General features: G+C 38.5%; 3 protein-coding genes across 3 annotated transcripts in view; 1 reads left to right on the top strand and 2 right to left on the bottom strand.

The window, feature by feature from the left end:
* Positions 1-1,830: 1,830 nt before the first annotated feature.
* Positions 1,831-6,620, bottom strand: LOC131783780 (uncharacterized). The gene is made up of 5 exons (XM_059100544.2): positions 6,012-6,620; positions 4,846-4,974; positions 4,081-4,218; positions 3,140-3,642; positions 1,831-2,724 (listed from the first exon to the last, which is right to left on the bottom strand). Exons 1-5 carry the CDS (start codon positions 6,583-6,585, stop codon positions 2,476-2,478), a joined length of 1,593 nt encoding a protein of 530 aa, XP_058956527.2. The 5' UTR covers positions 6,586-6,620; the 3' UTR covers positions 1,831-2,475.
* A 1,586-nt stretch (positions 6,621-8,206) lies between these two features.
* On the top strand, positions 8,207-11,892 carry LOC131783782 (uncharacterized; the record flags this gene model as incomplete). Its single annotated transcript, XM_059100545.2, has 5 exons — positions 8,207-8,774; positions 9,148-9,276; positions 9,962-10,120; positions 10,902-11,401; positions 11,644-11,892. Coding segments are annotated over 5 exons (1,605 nt in total), but the record flags the coding sequence as incomplete, so codon positions are not given.
* A 7,207-nt stretch (positions 11,893-19,099) lies between these two features.
* LOC136282427 (histamine H2 receptor-like) overlaps positions 19,100-19,930 on the bottom strand; it is a 1,146-nt gene continuing 315 nt past the window's right edge. The window contains exon 1 of the mRNA XM_066170084.1: positions 19,100-19,930. This exon is cut by the window's right edge and continues 315 nt beyond it. Coding sequence (XP_066026181.1) covers positions 19,100-19,930 — 831 coding nt within the window.

A 19,930-nucleotide genomic window follows, 5' to 3' on the forward strand; every position in this document is an offset into this window, starting at 1 on the left:
ACAGGCTTTCCTGTGATAAAAACTGTGTAAAAGAAAAATCACAATTTTCCACGAATGGTTTCCCAGCTATGTCAAAATCAAATTTCGAATGAAAGCTAAACCCTTTGACTATCTGTCAAGCCTGAAAGCGCATTTCCGCTAAGGATGGCATTTAATATCAACTCATAATTTAAGAGCTTGAAGTGTTTTTCAGTTATTGAAAGAAAGCTGTCAAAAAAGAAAAACCACCTGTCTGTACGTGCAGAATAAATTTACTGCCTCTATTGTGATTCTGTCTTTATTTGTTTTATATTATTTGCTTGTAATCCTATCCTAAAGGATTGCTTGCGTTGCATAGCAACAGTTATGAGTATCAATAAAGGCGTATTGAGATCGTTTCCTTTAATAACTCAATCCATCGAGAACGATGAACTCTAGATTTGTAAATCGATGCATGTTTTCGTGATGAAAAAACAAATTCGTTGTCATATTCTTTTTCTCGTTGCCCTATTCTAAATTTTACATTCTGAGTTTTTTTTTTCCGAATGTCTTTCCTCGCTGCTTAATTGAAGTCGGTTTCAAGGATGACATATTTAAACCTGGTTCAACTGCAAAAAAAAAACCTTGTTGAGTTTGGAGCTAGCTGTCGCTGGGAAATAATGTTGAAAGTTGTCAAACGAGTTGTTTCAAGATAAAATTGACGAATTAAGAAGTCATCCCTGAGAAGAGTTCACGCGGGGCCTTCTGAAATAGTCGCATCAAATTTATGATTGCTGTTTTTTAAAAAACAATTTATTTCAATTTTGCATTTTGTGCTTTTTTTAATTTTAACACATTAACAGTATAAAAAATTCATTATTATAAACGTGAAAGAAGAGATGACCTTCAACTGTCTTGAAACGTGTAGGTACAAGTGACAATCGGCCTATAACAGACGTACAGACGCCATATTGGGTCATCCTTGATGACGCCAGAACTTCTTCATTGAAGTCTCACTGGCTGATCAGATAACTGGATTGCTCTGTCATGAAATCATCCAATTTTCTATGCACATATTCCCCAAGAATATTTTTATGTCAATAGCGCGCTTTGTTTTGGAGATAAAATGCCCTAAAATTGAGGATCTCCTTCTGACAATTTAGCGAGAGAAGGGCTTTTTTGTTCGTTTATTCTGACTTAAGATGTACTGTTGATTGTAAAGCCCATCGAGATAACAGGAAGACTTTTCATGCTACCAATCCTGTATATCAAACTGGCTGAGTTTAACACAAGATACGGGGCCATTAGTGTCTGACGAGAGAAGTGCAGATTAGGCTTGCCGTTGGTACAAGGTGTGACAAGTGTTATTACAAAATTTTGACAATCCTATTGCAAAGAGCGACAGGTACAACTTTATTGCAAAGTGCAACGGACAGATTAAAGGCTTATTGAAAAAATACAGAGTGCGTATGGCCAAGCAAAATTTCAAAAATAAAAGTGCCATTAAGAGCTCTAAATTTTTTGTAAATGTAAGCTTCGCGTAGACAGCAAAGAACTGTGTTTTAAGATATCCTTTTTTGGAACAACTTATGACTAAGATCGAAACAAGGACTTGTTTGTGCTGCTCTTCTTAAAAAAACTAGCCTTTTACACCGATGAAAGCTCTTTCCTCCCATCTTATGATAAAAAGTATTTACGAAAACAATAACATAACTGCCGAATTGATTTCTAAACGAAAATTTACAAAAAATACTCCGGCTTTCTCTTTGACACGGTTCCAAGAGCATCCGAAAGATAATAAGTAAATATTTAACAATCGGTTCATAAGTCAGCGTGCATTTATCGAGATATGAAGCACGCGGGAAGTTTAGAGAGCACGAAAGATGCGTAAGAGTTGCTCGAGGCGTAGTCGAGAGCAACTCTAACTTCTTGAGTGCTTTCCAAACCTCTCAAGTGCTGCATATTTCATATATCACAATTCTTTGCTAAGCATAGCAACCAATCAGTTCGCTTCATTTTCTATAGACAATAGATTATAGCTATTTTCGTGTCTGTCAAAGTGGGGAAATTTGAAATAAAACGGCTTTTTACCACTTTTTTGTTCTTACCACATTTTGACGTCATCTGTGATCTATTACTGAACAGACGCACCGCAACTTGGAATCTATTTGTTAAATGAAGCACGCTCACGCAATTGAATTTGATTAGACAAATTTACGCGCTATATTATAATGCTTATTGAATTCGAATAAACAGGTTTGATTCCTATTCTTTACGATTGTTATAAATTTTCCCCCATTTCTACACCTTCCCATTTTACTTTCCCACTTCTTAACTTTCCTGCTTCTTTACTTTTTCACTTTTTAAGCATTGTAATTACTTCTTTGTGAGTTTTTAAGTTGTCACGTCTGCTGACCTATCTGAACTGACTTTCAAAATTTGAAAAGTCAGTGGGAAAATTTTCTCTGGCGTAAACAATCCTTTATCATAAGACTTTAGATTACAATAATCGTTGCGTTATGAAAACATGTAATTCACAAAATTGATGGGACGTGCTATTTTTCCCAAGAGGTATTCTTCCAAAAAGTGTTCGATAGGTTTCATCACATGGACCTTGAAATGCACAATATCACGCTCCTTGTACCACGCTACCTCGGGTCCTCCGGTGCCTTCCGGAAAAGACCTGGTAAAAGGGTAAACATCAAGCACCTCCAAGCCAGCCTGGCACATGAGGGAGGTTGCAAGAGAATTATAGAGTGCCACACGCTGCAAAGTGAAAAAATAATAATTATACTACTACTAATAATAAGACGGCTTAAGTTTCCAAGAACTGTATTCGAGCTGTCAATCGTTTTAAGTAAAAATTTAATTAAAAAAAAGGAAAATCAAGGACATTTAGATATTAAGTCACATTTCTCATGGCATTTAAAGTTCTGATTTTTTAAAGTAATCTTCAGTCTTGGGCGAAAATTAAAATTGAATGAATTCAAATTGGTTACGTAAAAGGATAACGCGAGAAATAAACGAACCACCGGCGGAGACATCGAATTTTCAACCGGCCGATGATCAACCAACCATTGGCACGAAGAAAAAAAGCAATAACGTACCAAAAAAACAAAGAAAAAGCAAATATCTACTTGAAAATGCCAACTCTAATGTCTTCTTCCCCCCACATACTTACCGGTAGAGCAAGAAATCTTCGTCGATCACTTCTCAGTTGACTTCCAGTGTCCTTCTCCTTGCTTATAGAAGTGGACGTTTTCCATACTACACGAGCCTTATGCTTCAGTTCGCTTGTACCTTTGTTTCTTTCGTTCAATAGATCAATCACCTTCAAAAGAAGTATTCTATAATCTTGTAGTCTGATGCTCTCCATGTAATGCAGTCCAAGATTCAAAATCAACACACTGTTTTCGCTCATATCGGGTCTTTCCAACACAACCCTGAGACTATCGAGAATAATGGACTTATCGAAGTCTTGATCATCCCATTTTGGAAACTGACCGCTGTAAGGGTAAACCCACATTTTACTTAGATTACAAGATTTAAAGATCTCCGTACAAAGAGGTCCATCCTTTATCGATAAGTGCAGTCTTTCGGCCTGTGAGTCTCCATAAATCCACAACTTTTCCAGCTTGGGAGCCGTGATACCCAATTTCATCGGCTTAGTGTGCCCAGGTACTTCTGTAAAGAATTAAAGTGGTTAGAGCTCCGCTAAAGCTCTGTACATCACGAAAAATAATAACGTTCACCGTCAGGAGCAGTATGCAAGACGAGAATCACATATCAACCAACTGTCAAGTGATGGCTCGTCACGAGTTCTGTATGGCTCAGCGGTAGATCAACTGAACGGTATGTGCGGGAGGTCCTTCGACTTTAATGCGTCTGCGCAGGGACTCGTTTTCTACGCTCTTCAGTGAATTCACTGAAGAGCGTAGAAACAGACTATTTTACACAAGCTTTGAATTTTGACGTAATTACCGTTACAGTTTTCAGACTTTTAGTTCTTACTTACGTCTACCATTTGAACGACGACTGAAATCTGTTGGTTTATAATAAATTCCCTCGAGGGAGTTACGCTAGTTCTGCTTAGTTGCCGTAAACCACAATCCCGAAACATACCTGTAAGATATGGCTTCCAATTTTTTCCAAGCCAACGGCCGAATCCATCCCACGTAAATTTACAATCCATGCCACAAGACAAGTTAAACTTGGCAGAGAGGCAGGGGCGGTCTGGTAACTGGTTCATTAGAAATGCTCCTACAGGCAGAAGGAATAAACCGGAAAGGACCGGAACATTGCAACAAACGGCAAATAGGTTCACTTGGACTGTATTTGAAACGGTGCACTTGATAGCTTTTCCTAAAGAGTCATGACGATCAAAGTAATGCGGGAAAGCGTGTCCTTGCTAAACAGAAGCTCAAACGCAATCAGCGACTGGTCTTAACTTATCATCAGGGAGAAGGGGACGTGGAACATTTTGGTAAAGCGACAACAAAATTTACCTATTCTCCCCTAAAGCTCTGTTGCTTTCTAATGATCTTACTTTTTGGACAGTCCATTTTCTATAGTTCCATCCCTCTTTATATTCTACTCGCGACAACTGATCCCCTTCTGTTCCCCCTGAAAACTATAGAGAAAACCATGAGATCCCCCAAATTCCTCCAAAACCCCCGCCCACCTACTTTCCGCCCCCAGGGTATAAATAATGAATAATGAGTAGTTCCTTGAGAGTACGCTGTTGAACGCATTGCGACTTCGTGTTTACGATCGGTGCTCGTCACAAATTAATTGCTTTGTGTATATACAGCTTATTTTTCAGTTTGCACAGCAAAAGAAAAACCGTCAGAAACGTTGATCCAGTCAGAAATTCACAAGTTCCCTTACCTCTATCGTCTGGCAGCGGAATGTTAATCATAATAAGCTTCCCATTCTGGAATGATTGAAGAAGGTAGTCGTCCTTCGCACGGTTTGCACCGAGTGTCCCATCTTTTTGCATCTTACCTTGGGAATTTCCTTGTAAAAAAAGTAAAATAAGAAAAAGGGACAAACGGGTCGATGCGAAAAGATGAAATAGTAGATCTCATCAATGCGACCGCTGGCCATGAAAGATGGATCGTTTTGACGAGGTTGTAGTATTCATGAGGTGAGGTGCTTCACATACAGTTGGTGATTTAACAGGTCAAAACTAAAAGGATCTGTGCTGGGTAATTTAAAATTGTGGCAAAAATTTTCTCCAAGATTGGGAAATACTTGTTAGATTTATTTTTTTCACTCTTTTTATTACTTATTTTAGCTTCATAACACGAACAAAAGATCCGCTTCCTTGAGGACATTCCCTGATGCGGCAAAATGGTTGCGTAAGTCTAAGTCTGGTTGCCTAAAGCTGAGACTTAAGCGACTGGGATCTTTATTACGACTTTCCTAATACGCCAGAAGAGATATGAAACCTTGTGCAAGACAAGAAGGAATGAAAGAAACTTGCTGCCGACTGCGGTGTACTTGTATGATGATGGTTTTAGAGAAACAACTCAAATTTATGAACATCTATGATTATCAAGCAAGGAGAATCAACGATAAAAAAATCACGTTTCAGAATCTTGATGCTATATATCTTCAAGTTTTAAGTGTTCAGAATTAAGTTTCAGAAAAAGTAGACAGAAGATGAGATGAATGATTTCGTAATCTGCGCAAACATTTTGGCTCGAATTGAATTCGAATGTATAATGTAATCTATTAAATTACCGTTTTAATAATCTGTGATGACGTCAAATGAGTGAGACTTGCACAAATTGAAGCACTGTCCTCTTAAAATGTATTCTTAAGTCAGATTTCCAATTGGATTAATCAAAAGAACAGCCTTCCATGTTCATTTACCTTTGATTCTGTTGTTGAAATACTAATCAAACCCAAGAAAAGCTACAGGACCATTATATGTACAATTTTTAAGCAAAGAACTCTTATCCAGAGTTTAGTAACTTGCCCAGCATCAATTCACATCACAAACAAGACTCCCCAAGGAACTTTTTTTGATTATATTTCAGACATCTTACCTACGATGAACCAATTTTTTGGCGGATCGCGGAATCCGTCACACAGGCTATAGTCCAGAGTGATATCCAACTTATAGGCCCCAGGGTCCATAACAAGAAACAAAAACTCGTAGGTGCCATTTCCGTGATCAAACGTAGTAGGTGACACAGTGGCCGGACCGCGCAGTAACACACGCCAAGAGTCGCCGCCAATGTGCTTCAGTTTACCATTCCGAGTTTTTGTTTGAATGCTGAAACGACTGAACTGACCTGCTGGTCTAATGTCAAAGAACGAAATCGCACTTTTGCCGGCATCCGTTTGGAGCGCGCGTTCAGGAGAAGGTCCATTCCATGAAATATTGTAAAAACATGGTTTAAGAATTGAGTCCAAGTCGACCCGTGCTCGGCGAATTCGACACCAGTATTCTTTGAATTGTTCGACATTTTGGGAAATTCTGTTTGATTCCTCAAGAGAATACAAGTTTCTTTCATCACTGAAATAATTGTAGTGAAGAAGATGAACAGCTACTGTTGAAAGCCAACATTTGACAAATGTTTTCCACCGGTGGACGTAAACCTGGCTCATTTGGAGCATGTAAGTTCCATCGAATGGTTGTAAAAAATTTTCTGCTTTTTAACCTTATGCAAATTATCCACCAGGACACGTTGAAACTACAACAGCTATAACCATAGTAACCGAATACATTTGCTTGGAATGTTGATGTACTTGTGCCTCTCTTTGTTATTCGCCGAGGATTTTTTTTTTTTTTTACTGTAACCTCATTAAACACTATATACGGTTAGAAAAACTCTGAAACTTAGAATCGTGTTGGTTTTTGTAAAAGCTTTAAATTTCACCTCTGTTTTGCTTCATATTCATGATACGAGAGAAGTCCAAAATCACAATCGACAGTCAATTTACAAAGTAAGATGTCATTAATAAAGCATCACCAAATTTACTTGACATAACTATCAATCTTAGTTTAGCTAAAACTAAGGCCAGACACTTTGCGCACTTCAGTTGAGGCGAATCAAATGCACAACTATTGTTCTTTGATGTTTTCGTTAGATTCATTCATAAGCCGAGGGCATGCTGCTAGAATTACATGTAATTGGAATTTGAATCAATTCCGTCGACCCAATTTAATTTAGATCGGCAAAAACTCGAATTTTATTCACGTTGAACACGACACGGCTTGTGCATATTGTTATAATAACATATAATGCTCACGTCACTGGAAAGTGGTATTCTGTGGGCACTGTATTAAAAAAATAAAAGTCATCATAAATAGATAACAAGTTAAAAACACAAAAACTGTGAAATACACGAAATATGTTAATAAAAGTTGCTTATTATTCAGTCGATAAAAAAACTAACTGTCTTTGCTTAAAAACGAGGAAAGAGTCGATTTCTTTAAAAGAAGTACCTAAAACATTCCATTCTTTTGCACATATGTATAAAAGTCTTTGTTTTCCATTGTTTCTTTTAACATGAGGAAGGCGGAAATCGTTCTTTCTTCTCGTATTATAACTATGGATGTCAGAATTTCTTTAAATGTTAAAGCAATAATCCACAAGCCCGTGAATGTACTTAGAGGTGGCAATGTATCTATGTACAAGGCGCTGTTGGAGTAATGTTGGCCAGCCAAGAGTTTTTGGAGCATCAGTGGATGAAGCGTTGCTCGGCAAATCGAGGATAACTTTTGCGGCTTTATTTTGCAGTATTTGCAAATCTACCATAATAATAGTATTATCCTTGTCTCCTCAAATGATATCGGCATAGTCAAAAACTGGACTATCAAAGAATTGTACGACGTGATTCGCGCTTCTGATGGTAATAGATGCTTGACACGTCTCAATAAGCGTGGGCACGGTCACGTTTTGGCCAAAGTTATTTCTGCGAATCACTTGGCCATTAACATAAGTTTTTTTATTGGCTCTGTTTTCTTCATTAAATTTGATAGATTTTGAATTAGGATAAGTGTTAGGTTGAACAAGCTGACACTTAACATAAGCTTTTTTATTGGCTCTGTTTTCTTCATTAAATTTGATAGATTTTGAATTAGGATAAGTGTTGGGTTGAACAAGATGACAAAAAGATTACTGGTGGTTTAGTCTTAGTTACCATGATTACGATCAACATCATTTACACCACGTCCTTTCCTAGTAACGAAAATAATAATAAACCTAATAAATAAAACATTTATTCATTCCAAATGATCTCCCTCATCGCTCGGCATTCTAGAGCGGTTCTGAAATTATGGCTATCAGCAATAGCACTACAACTGTTTTATTTCCAGTATTTCAGAAACAATGGAGGAAATTCATTTTGCTTCGAAGACGCGCTGAAAACTTCGCATCAAGTCGAAAGTTTTCAAGAAAGCTGGTGTAGAATTCAGCAAGCGCGAGTTCATTTGGACTCAATTCTTAAACCATGTTTCCACAATATTTCATGGAATGGGCCGTCACCTAATCGCGAACTTCAGACGGATGCCACCAAGAGTTTGATTTCGTTTTTTGACATCAGGCCTGCGGGTCAGTTCAGTCGTTTCAGCATTCAAACAAAGACTCGGAATGGCAAGTTGAAGCACATTGGCGGCGACTCGTGGCGCGTGTTGCTTCTCGGTCCGGCCACCGTGTCACCTACAATGTTTGATCACGGAAATGGAACATACGAGTTCTTGTTTCTTGTTATGGACCCAGGGGTCTATAAGTTGGATATCACTCTGGACTATAGCTTATGCGACGGATATCGAGAACCCCCGAAAAACTGGTTTATAGTTGGTACGAATAACTATTTATTTTTTAGAAATGAAAGATGGTAGATTTTGCGTTCGTTTAAGGCATAATGAAAGATATTATTCTTCTTGTGACAAGGATGGGGCGATGAAAAAGTTAGTTCCTCGATGAATCGCACCTAAGACCTTTACAGTACGCGATCCGAATGCTCCGCTGCTCTCTTTTGCCTAATGGTTGAGCATCAGATCGCAGAATCCAAAGGTCCAAGATTAAATTCGTCGTGCGGTGACCCAAATGTTTTCTTGAAACCACGCTCGCAACAAATCGAATCTCACTGTTGTGTTCAGTAACCGCAGTTGTTTTTCATCCTACCCGATTCTTTCATTAAATGGAAGTTCCAAAGGAGAGAATTCCTCAGGGAATTCGCATGGTAAATTACAGAAAGAAGGCATGCTTGGAAAGAACCGAGCCAGAGATGATTACCTTCTTCAACGCTTTCAAGATGGAAAGCTTATTATGATCAACATTCCGTTACCTACAGCTGGAGGTAGGATAGGATCTATTACTTCTTAGTTATTTCAAGGAAAAGATGAAAATAAGCATTGGGTAATTCTCGCTTCCAAGGCGAAGGTGCTACGACAATCTAGAAATAAGCCATCAAGTAATATGCAGGTTAAAAGTCATGGAACACTCAACGGGATATATAGTACTAATGTCGAACTATCCCCCCACCTCTCCCCCAAACAATGCTGAATTATGTGCGCTTCGTTAAGGCCCTGTGGCAATTGCTCACTTTTACCAACATTGTTAGAGGGGGGAGGGGAGATTCTGTGTGCTCGCCTGAATTGGCAAAAAGTGGTTATTTTAAATATATCTGGGTATAGGTATGTCCTAAGGAGTTTTTACTCCCACAGCAGACATTTAGAGAGGATTTTTCTCGTTCTCAAGGAAAACACCCAATAAAATTACCAGGTACATGTAACATCATTCCAGATGCTAGTCACTCCTAGGTCTCGAAGGATTAATAAAACTGGTTTTATTTCTTCACACAAGTCTTTCAAATGTGCTTGTAATGTGAAGAGTTCCACAAAAGTCCCAGATGCAACATCCTAGATTATATAGCCTGGCTATTACTTTCCACTTATGGCCGCTACATCCAACCATAGTTAATATCCAATTTTGTGAGAAAATGCGGAAATACATCTTATGATGCGTGTAAACTTTTTTCATAGGAACCTATTTAATAAACAGACTAAACAGGCAATCAAAAATGAATTCACGGAGGGTAAGTTTCCTCCCAGACTTTGACTTGAACTGTGGAGTGAAGTGTAACTTCATGTGGGACGGGTTTGGGAGGTGGCTTGGAAAAAATTGGAGACCTTACCTCACAGGTACGTAACAAGTGTAAATTCTTCAAGAGTCCACGTCCGCACGTCAATTGTCGTCCTTTCTGAGTAGTGAAGTGACTTGGCAGTTGGTTGATGGAGACCTTGAACGGCGAAGGCAACGAGGAAGTGGCAAAACAGAAGATATATTGGACAGAACTTTAACTCAGTATGTGCGTTTTAAAGCTTTGAACATTTCTTGAGTGTCCCCTGCAAAACAATACAATGAAATCACCAAAATCAGCGCGCACGTCTAAGCACAAAAACCCAATCAGTGTTTCCGGGAACTCAACGCTACTCGCACGTTTTGCTGAATTTGGGTCATGGCGCTGTAAGTGGCAGTGAATGTAAAATTTTAACTTTGTCGAGGTCTTCCTCGGCTTTGCCGTCCTGATCTTTTAAGGTCCCTAATGACGAGAACAGGCTCGACTGGCTTAACTAATTCAGAAAATTACACAACTGCAAAATTATTAATTATTACGATATATAATTGAGAACAAATAAAATAAATTAATATAAATATATGGGCGCGCGCAGATATGGTATGTCTCTTCGAGTCTTCAATTCGATAGCTCACGAGTAAGCGCAGCGCATGCGTAACGCGTGGTTTTGGTTTGTTCTTGGCTCGTCCCTAATCTAAAACCTATTGTCCCGTATTGCCCCTAAAATGGAAAGCCATAGCTTAAAATTTCCATTGATCCAGAAACAGTGAGCTTGTCACGGCCAAATCCCTTTCATTTATATGATTTATTCTATCCATCCAAATGTGTATTTTTCTCTTATCCAGATATTTCAAACCACTCCCGATTCAAAAGTACGTCTCCTCGTAAACTAGGGACATTGTGGCTTTTCGGTGACTCAAATGCTGAGAGATTATACGTATCATTGAAGGATGGGCCGCTGTGCAATGAAGTTTTCAAATTTTGTAATTTAAGTAAAATGTGGGTGTACCCGTGGCCGAGCATACAGCCAGTAGCCTGGGACGACAAGGATTTTGAACCCCAGCAAATCTTAGATCACATCCGAGGAGTCCTGGAACGACCTGAGATGAATGAAAACAGCGCAATGATTCTGAATTTGGGTCTGCATTACATGGAAAGCACAAGCTTAGCCAACTATCGGATTCTACTGAAAGGAGTGATAGATCTTTTAAACGAAAGGAACAAGGGAAATGGTGAATTAAGGTACAAGACTCGCGTTATTTGGAAAACCACAACTTCTATGAATAAGGAGAAAGACATTGAAAGCCGACTAAAGAGTGACTGGCAGCGATTTCTGAACCCAACGGTAGGCAAATACTTAGTTTAATACTTTTTTTTTCATCCATTCCCAGGCTTTCTAGCGTGTCCAAGTACTGTGAGATTTTCGTACTGTCTTTGAAAATAATGGTGGGTTTAACAGACCTTTCTTTGCGAAGCAAAAACTAAAAAAAAATTTTTTGCAATCTTGACCTTGATTGCAAAATCAATGCTTTTGATGTACAAAGAGGGGAGGTTACTTAGCTCACCAAAATCTCTTTTTCTTTTCAGAGAGTGATACTATACAATACCTTTGCCACTTCCCTTATGTGCCAGGCTAACCTCGAGGTCCTCGATGTTTACCCATTTACCAGGTCCTACCCAGAAGGGACCGGAGGACCCGAGGTAGCACATTACAAGGAACACGATACCGTTCATTTTAAGTACATTGCCATGAAGCCAATTGATATCTTTTTGGAAGATTACTTTCGAGGCAAAGTATCGCGTTCGATAAATTTAACGAATTACGAATTTTCTTGATTAATTTTCTCCAATACGGCGGCAGTAAAGTGGAACGTAAAGTAAGTATACCCAAGTGGCATGCGGGCCTAGTTGCTTTCCCGTTAAACTGGCTTAAGCCTTGTAAGAGGCACCAGTACCAGTCTAATTTTTTACAATTTTTAGGAATTTTGAGCAGCATCTTAATAAAATATAGGCGCCGTGATGAATTCATTATAAAACCTTTGTGTTTTTTTCTTTTTGTGAATATTTGTGTTCTGAAGGGCGGGATGGCCATCTTTTTTCTCTATCTGTTAAATCGGGAGGGAATTTTCGCTTCACTCTCATGGCATACGAAGAACCATTACTTTCTCCAGTGATACCCAACGCTGCAAAGCTGGATACTGAAATTTTATTCAATGCGGAGGCTTCGATCCAAAGCCTCACACCCAGTTACCCTCTGACTGGCTCGTATTTTCATAACCAAGCGAGTCTGACTCGTTAAATCATATAAATAAGTTAAATCGATTTCTTTGTTATAGCCACTTCAAATATTCTCTCCCAAATCATTTGGTATCAAGCTTGTTTTCCGATCACAATTCAGATCAGTTAAGTCGTACTACCCAAACACAGGGGTCAACAATTGGGCATGCGCAGGGGATCAATTTCGGCCGGCTACGCGCCAATTTCCCGCGTAACGTTTTTAAGGAGACCTGACAAAACAATTGCTGTCCCGCAAAATGCGCAAAAGAAATTGAAATTTTATCAAAGCGAGCTCAAAAGGTATGTAAAAAAAGGAAAACTCGAGTCTTTTCAGGCAGAGAGCTTATTCAATTACGGGATCCTACGGATTTTACCATTTTGTTTTGAAATTGTCTTTACAGAAAATAATGCCGGAAGAATTCGAAGTGCATGGCATCACAAAGTATTGAAATCTTTTGATGGTTTGGAAATATTGTTTTTCGCGTTCTATTTTTCAATCAATTGTGCTCTTCAAAGAAAGCCAAGACGTTAGAGTGTCATACAAGTGTTCTCAGCCAATTAGAATTTTCCATTTGCAATTTGTTTGGACAAAACTCCAACCCCCTCCCACCTTCTTTCCCCAATGGCCAAATGCTCAACGTTTCCGAGACATTGTCTAACAGAGAACATGGCATGAGGTACCTACATCGCAGATGACACAGCACTGAAAATTCAAGCGTGAATTTCATGTAAGACAGAGTTTCAAAATAGAGTCCAAAATACTGCACGAGTAATTGAAGCGCAATGATTTCCCTTTAAAGGTCGTAACTGACTGGGATAATTAATCAATAGTAAGATGCGAATTGCCTAAACTTTATATATTGAAAATTTCAAGTTCGTGTCGCCTAGAAAATCGAAAAAATGATAGGCGTAAGGCTACTTTAAAATGCAGGAGCTAAAGGTTAAAAATATTCTCGCAGTTAAAGGCGTTTTTTGATGACCTCGCCCCTCCCCCCCCCCCCCCCGCCCTTCATTGCTTCTGTGCATGTTTCAGTGTTCAGTGTGATATTTCGGTTAAATCGACACAGTCGTAACTACTTAACTATATGAGATAAATTCCTACTGTGCTTCATGTGCTTCATCAAAGGGGTTCTGATCGAAATTCGGTGTCCGTGAAGCGTAGTTGTTTGTGAAGTTGCGTACTTGCACATAACTGTTGCCTAGAGACGAAGGTTCGAGAGAAGACCTCAAGAAGTCTTGATTCGCTTTGAAAGTGGAGATATCTTAAAAACGTGGGATCAAAGAGGCGGAACACACCAAAGCGTAGCGGTTACAGGCTCAAGCAAAGAACCACAGCAGAAGTTTGCAGGCGACCCTGTTATAATCAACGAAATTACAATTTCTTTGAACACCTTGAATCTCACACGGACAACGGTGAGTGCCTGATTCATGTTTTAGACCGTCCATAAAATAATTATTTAAACATATCTAAAACAAAATTTGCCTGCCTCAAATACAATCGCCTCGCGTGCAAACAATACGTTCTCAACAAATTTTTTCCTCTATTTTCTTTTACTTTCGTTGCCAAGTTTTCGATAGCCAGAGCAACGAGAAGGTGAAAAGAAAGACGACTGCATTCCAAATGTATTTACTTTACACATATATGTCGAGAGAATACAAAACATGTCATATCTTCGATTATTATCACTATTTCGGGCATTTTGGTGCATTTGCAGGATGAAATGGAGATGTTGACACATTAAAATGTTCGTAAATTGCTCGGCTCGCAGTCGGGGCCAAATTTTATTAGTGCACAATACACTGGCCATGTTTTAGCACACACAAAGAACGAAGAAATCCCGAATTTTCCATTTTCATCCTTTCTTTCGCTCCTGAACTAAATTATTACGATAAATAACTTTGGATTCAAGAATTTCTTTCGTTCTAATTGTGACAGTTTGACTGACATTCCTTAGCTTTAACTTCATAAGTTGGGTAAAACAACAGAAATAAAAAACAGAAGAAATAAAATCATACATGATGAGTATTCGCTCAGTTAAAATTTCACGAAGAAAGACAATGTCGATAATGAAAATGAAGTAACTTTAGGATGCTACTAGTTTCGTTTGAATCAAATAAGCTATTAATGAAGAATTGCAAACTTACATCGTGAGGAATATTCAGTTGACGATCCTTATTCTCAGAGAACTGTTCCTGTGGAGCTGTTCAGACTGTCATTTTAAAGAACGCTCCTGTTTGTTCGAAGGTTTTTTTTTTTAATTACGACGACAATAGTTTGGTGATTAAAGCAGAGTTTGATCGAAATTGCTCGCAATTTCCAACAAACGAGCTTCGTTGTCAAATCTTAAATCAACAACAACAACCAATTGGATGATAAGATTAGCGATTTTACTCTTCTCAATTACAAGAATATGTTAAAAAAAGGAATATTCCTAAAACCTGACAGCGTTTCACGAAGGTATCTGGAAATCATTGCTGCTCAAGCTAAGAGCATGATGTTCTCAAAAAGGTATATCTAAACCTAAGATCAATTTTTTTTTATCAGTGTCATGATCAAAATTTCATAAGGAAACATTTTCCAGATCGCCAGTGTGTTATTTTACGTCTCTCTGAAAGTGAAATAAATTAAAATAAATTTATTCGTATGTGTTGCTAATTAATCAGCTTTGGAAACCTGAAAGCATTGTTATATGCTTGCAATTTCTGATCTTGAAATTCGAAGAAACGAAATGATAAAGTTGCGATCTTCGAAACTGCGGTCATTCGAATTTATTTTTGGGATGATGTTACCCTGAGCCCTGAAATATCAAGTTTTTTTTTATAAAAATGAAGAAAATAAAATGCATCTAAAAAAAAGGTGCGCTCCAATTATGGAAAAATATACGTCATCATTGGACCATCATCACCAATTCGTATAACGAGAATTTGGCGAGTGTAAACGCGTGGATTTATTATAAAATTATTGAAAATGAGTCGTAAAAAGTCATGCTGGCATGTAGACAGAGAACGACACCTTAACGAAGTATAGATGAAGGCTAGATAACCGCAAACTAACAGCAGAGAGTAAATGCTTACCGCAAGCAAATATCGGTGAGTAATTACGAACAACAAGCAAATCAAACAAATCTAAGGTATGTATATGCTATATTTGCTCACTTCAAAGGAACTATATATGTGAACAGTATTCTAACACGATGCATCGACCCATGCTCTCTACAGAAGGAAAGTGAAAGGCCGATCTAGTGCGGACAAAATATTCGTGATTACTCCACAAGTCTCTTTTGGCTCTCCGAATAATATTCTATGAATTATGAGACCTTAAAGGAGAAGTAGTCATTCCTTATGTAATTCGAACGTCGTAATTGGAATTAGAATATTGACTTGGTATTCAGTCTTTTCTAAATTGAATGAAAAAAGTGTTGGAAACTTAGACCCATTTTAAACTCCAAATACTTTTAAAATAATGCAAAAAGGTTTGAACTCCGGCTCATATTTTTTTAAGCTGCAAGCTAGATACCAGAATGTTTATAAGAAGGCTGTAGAAACTATAACATAAGCATCAGTAGAAACTAGTTTGTAGTTTGGTAAACTACGATTGAGGATATGGATGATTGCACCTTTGAGAAGACATCTACGTGGCTTTGCCGATGTATCCAAGTAATAGAATCGTTGGCCTACACTGACGTCAAAAATATTCCCTACGTGAAATCTTTTTAATGAATTTTACACGGCCTCAAACTACATATTTCTCATAGTTACCTGAGCATAGTCTTTCGCAATCGTAAGGATAATTTTAAAATTGGAAAACAATGTTATCATTGAAGGATGGGAACTTTATTGTCAAAGTGATGAATTAATTACCTGATCGAACATTTGATTAAAATTCGAATACTTATACCGTATGTTAAATAACATGTTCCCCATTATTGTATGAGGTTGAGGTGTGGCGGCGTGGGAGAAGGTAAACGAAATATTTGATGTTGATTTTTATATAGCCACTCAGGTTTTTCAGAGTTTTCAAAGCTCATTAGTGTTACTATTATTAACATGTTTTTATCATTTAAGTAAAGATAGTCGTTTAATTAAAAAAAACAAACAAATAAGCATCTCTGAGGCTAGAAATTTTATAATAAAAAAGATGAATTGATTACTAGATGGAAGATTTCATAAAAAATGAAAATAAATACATGTACCGTATGTTACAGCTGATTATTATGGGACCTCAAGATAACCTTTCGAATGCAAAAAGTTCGTGAAAACTTATTCACTTGCGTCGATTAAAAGTAACCTCAAGAACGCAAGAGACATTTTCCCATGGAACGAAAACCACTACGATTTCATAAAAAGCGAGATTATAGTTAAAAACTTAAATTTCAACGAAGGGAAATGTAATTTTCATCTAGAGCCGTTGCCAAAAAAATATGGTCCCGTTTCTTCGACATATACCCATTTCATCAAAATCTACGCGGCTAGTAGAGCAGATATCGCAAGAAAACCGCAAGCCCTTTATAAATAAATTTACACAGGTTTAAGACTATAAGATATTATCTGCTTTGTGGGAAGAGCTTGCTTATACCACAGAATAGATAAGGGCGCGCAACAAAATATATTTATAAAATAATTCAAATAGTACGCGCGCTCTGATTGGCCATAAAACCATTTTACATGAGCGTATGTAAACACGGTTTTCGTTCCTCTTTCACTAGTTATTTTAGAAAAGAAATGTAAAATGGTTTCCGTGTTTACATAGCCTGATGTAAACACGGAAACCATTTTACATTTCTTCACTATAAATCAAAAAGTGATTCAGATCGTGTAAGGATTAAGTTCCTACTCCCAAAAGGGTTGGGAAGTTTCCAAGGCCCTTAGAAGAATGGCATCTTTCATGCTAAGAAATACCAGCAGGTTGCAAGGAAATGTAACAGGAGAATTACACAACCGAGTTAATTCCTTATCGAGCAATTCTAGCACCTTCCATTCTTCTTGCCACAGTGATATTATTTGGCAGTTCTCTTGTCGTCGCATCTCACAACATCAACAGGCGAACGCGTTTCTCGTTAGCTTAGCCGTGTCGGATTTCCTGGTCGGAGTATATCGATACCGTGGATCTACAATATCATCATTGTTTGTCGGTGGCCTCTTAATTCCTGCAGCCATCATATTGTGTATGTACGTGGGTGTTTTCTCAGAGGCACGTTCCCTTCTTCAACGTAATCCACATCACCTCTCCGCAGGTCGACAAAGCAAGGGAAGCCTAATGGGCCAATACTATCGAGGGGAGAGGAAAGTCAGACGTCACAGGACTCTACTTGAGAGGCTCTGAGCCATTATACCTCATCCCTTTCATTTTCAAATAAATCTCAATTAATCAATCAGCCGATTTTTTAATCGAAACACAGAAACACAATAATTATATATAGCAGGGGCGTGGCTAAGATTTTACAAAGACGGTAGGGGGCAGTAGCGAATTTCCAAGCGCTTAACGTTAGGTATTTTTACTGCTCATCTTCCCTGGGTATCTGCGGGCTCATGTCCACGCGACGAGAAGGACTGGTAATGGAGTGTCCCCCACCAGATAATAATTGACGCAAAGCAGATTCTTCAGGGTGGTGCGTTTTCAATTATGATATCAGCATGTTATGTTCTAAGCCCCGGTACCGTTACGTCTTTGTAAACTTTCAAAGTTGGCTTACCACTAACCTGAGTATAAGTTTTTCAGTTTTACTCAATGCAAATGTCTTGAGGCTTATGATAACACCCCAGCCCCATGATTCAATATCTCATTCATTTTCAAGACCCGTTACACGCTGAACTAACTGCAGCTAATGTTAAGAAGTTAAAAATAGATATACTTCTCCGTACAAGCCTTGATGAATTAAATTGCGGAATTGCTCGTTGCGAAGCCGATTTGTGCGGAAAATTACAAACGATTGTAGACGGCGCGTAGTCTATTTCAGTGACGATTATGAGCAAAGAACTTGTATATAATCCCGTCAAACGCAGAAAAAAAACTTGCTCTCGAACGCAAACTGAAATCTGATCGAAACATAAAGATTGTAATTTCTTTCGACATCTTTCTCGGTAGATGCTGAAAGATCTTCAAATCAGGAAGGGTACTTTTTTTGGAGGGAAGCTTAATTTTATTCTTTAAATTTATTATAAAACTAAAGAAGACAAGTTTTCTTATGCAACGTTATCACAGATGATTACAACTAACAGCATTTTCTGGAGTTCGTTGAAATCGTCAGTACGGTATAATTAAAAAGCAAGCGGTGAAATTGGCAGGTGTAGCTGGATATACAAAACAAATTTTATATTTTAAGAACAGGTACCACAGAAAAAAGAATTAAACCTCGGACCTCCCTTTAAAACTATATAAACATTGTGTGAAAATGAAAAATGCACAGGAAGGTCTTCGTTCGACAGTATTTCGCCTTCGTCCGTGCAGCTCGACAGTCTTACTTGCAAAGTTCTCGCATCATTCATCGGAAGGTTTCAGATCAAACAAATATATGTTTCTTATCAAACAGTAAGATGAAACTAACTGCAATCGGTAAACAAGCCAAATCCATGCTGTCGGAGCTCATCAATTAAACTAACGGCATGCTTTTCCACTGAGGGCTGACCTTCTTGAGTTCTCGCCAAGTGAGCAGCCTGCGAATACCCATTTATACTCTTGGGCTTGGCGGGCACGGTAAAATTAAACTGTCTTACCTAGGAACATAATGGAATAGCTTGGACAGGACTTCTGGACCTGGGGTGCAGCTTACTCAGAAATCATCGGTCTAGAGTGACCCACATGGTTTTCAGGAATTCTAGTAAACATTTCATTAACTGAACCACTCACATGATATTGCACACCACTAGAACTACCTAAATGATAACACTGTATCGTGCGTCCAGTCAGTTGTTTAATTCCCCATGGCTTTTCTTTTTTGGCGCGCAAACGACGATTGACGCGCTTAAGTCCTAACAGAGTGAGAAATGTTCTTCTCATTTCACTGTCCCGCTGAGCATACACTAGTGGGTTCACACCGCTGTTCAGGTAGTGCACACCCTTAACAATAGCAACAAGCCATGTGAATGTTTTCTGCGACGAAGGAAGACAGTGAAAGCAATAGGCAGCCATGATAGATACAGTAAAAAATGGCACCCAGTTAGCGATGAACAAACCTGTGATGAATGCCACGGTAATAGCCACTTTTCTCTCCCCTTGATAGTATTGGCTCATCGGGCTACCTGTGCTTTGTCGACCCCCTGGGGAGTGGTGCGGGTTACGTTGAAGAAGAGAGCGCGCTACTGAAAAAACGCCCGCGTACATAAAAAACATAATGGCTGCCGGAATTGCGAAACCGATGATAAACATAACAGTGGCATATACTCGACTGTTCCAAGGGATTTTAAAAACAGATGGCATGGTAAAAGACGAGAGAGAAGCCAGTAGGCCGGCGACAAGCCATGCAGATGTTATCATTGCCCGTTGAAACAAGGACGGTAAACTTTTATAATAAAACGGTCGAGAAACGGCTATGTAACGTTCGATACTTATGGCGGTCAAATGGTAAATGGAAGCCAGAGCTGAAAAGACATCGAAAGT

The sequence above is a fragment of the Pocillopora verrucosa genome, chromosome 7 (assembly GCF_036669915.1).
Source record: "Pocillopora verrucosa isolate sample1 chromosome 7, ASM3666991v2, whole genome shotgun sequence".
Taxonomy (NCBI): Eukaryota; Metazoa; Cnidaria; class Anthozoa; order Scleractinia; family Pocilloporidae; genus Pocillopora; species Pocillopora verrucosa.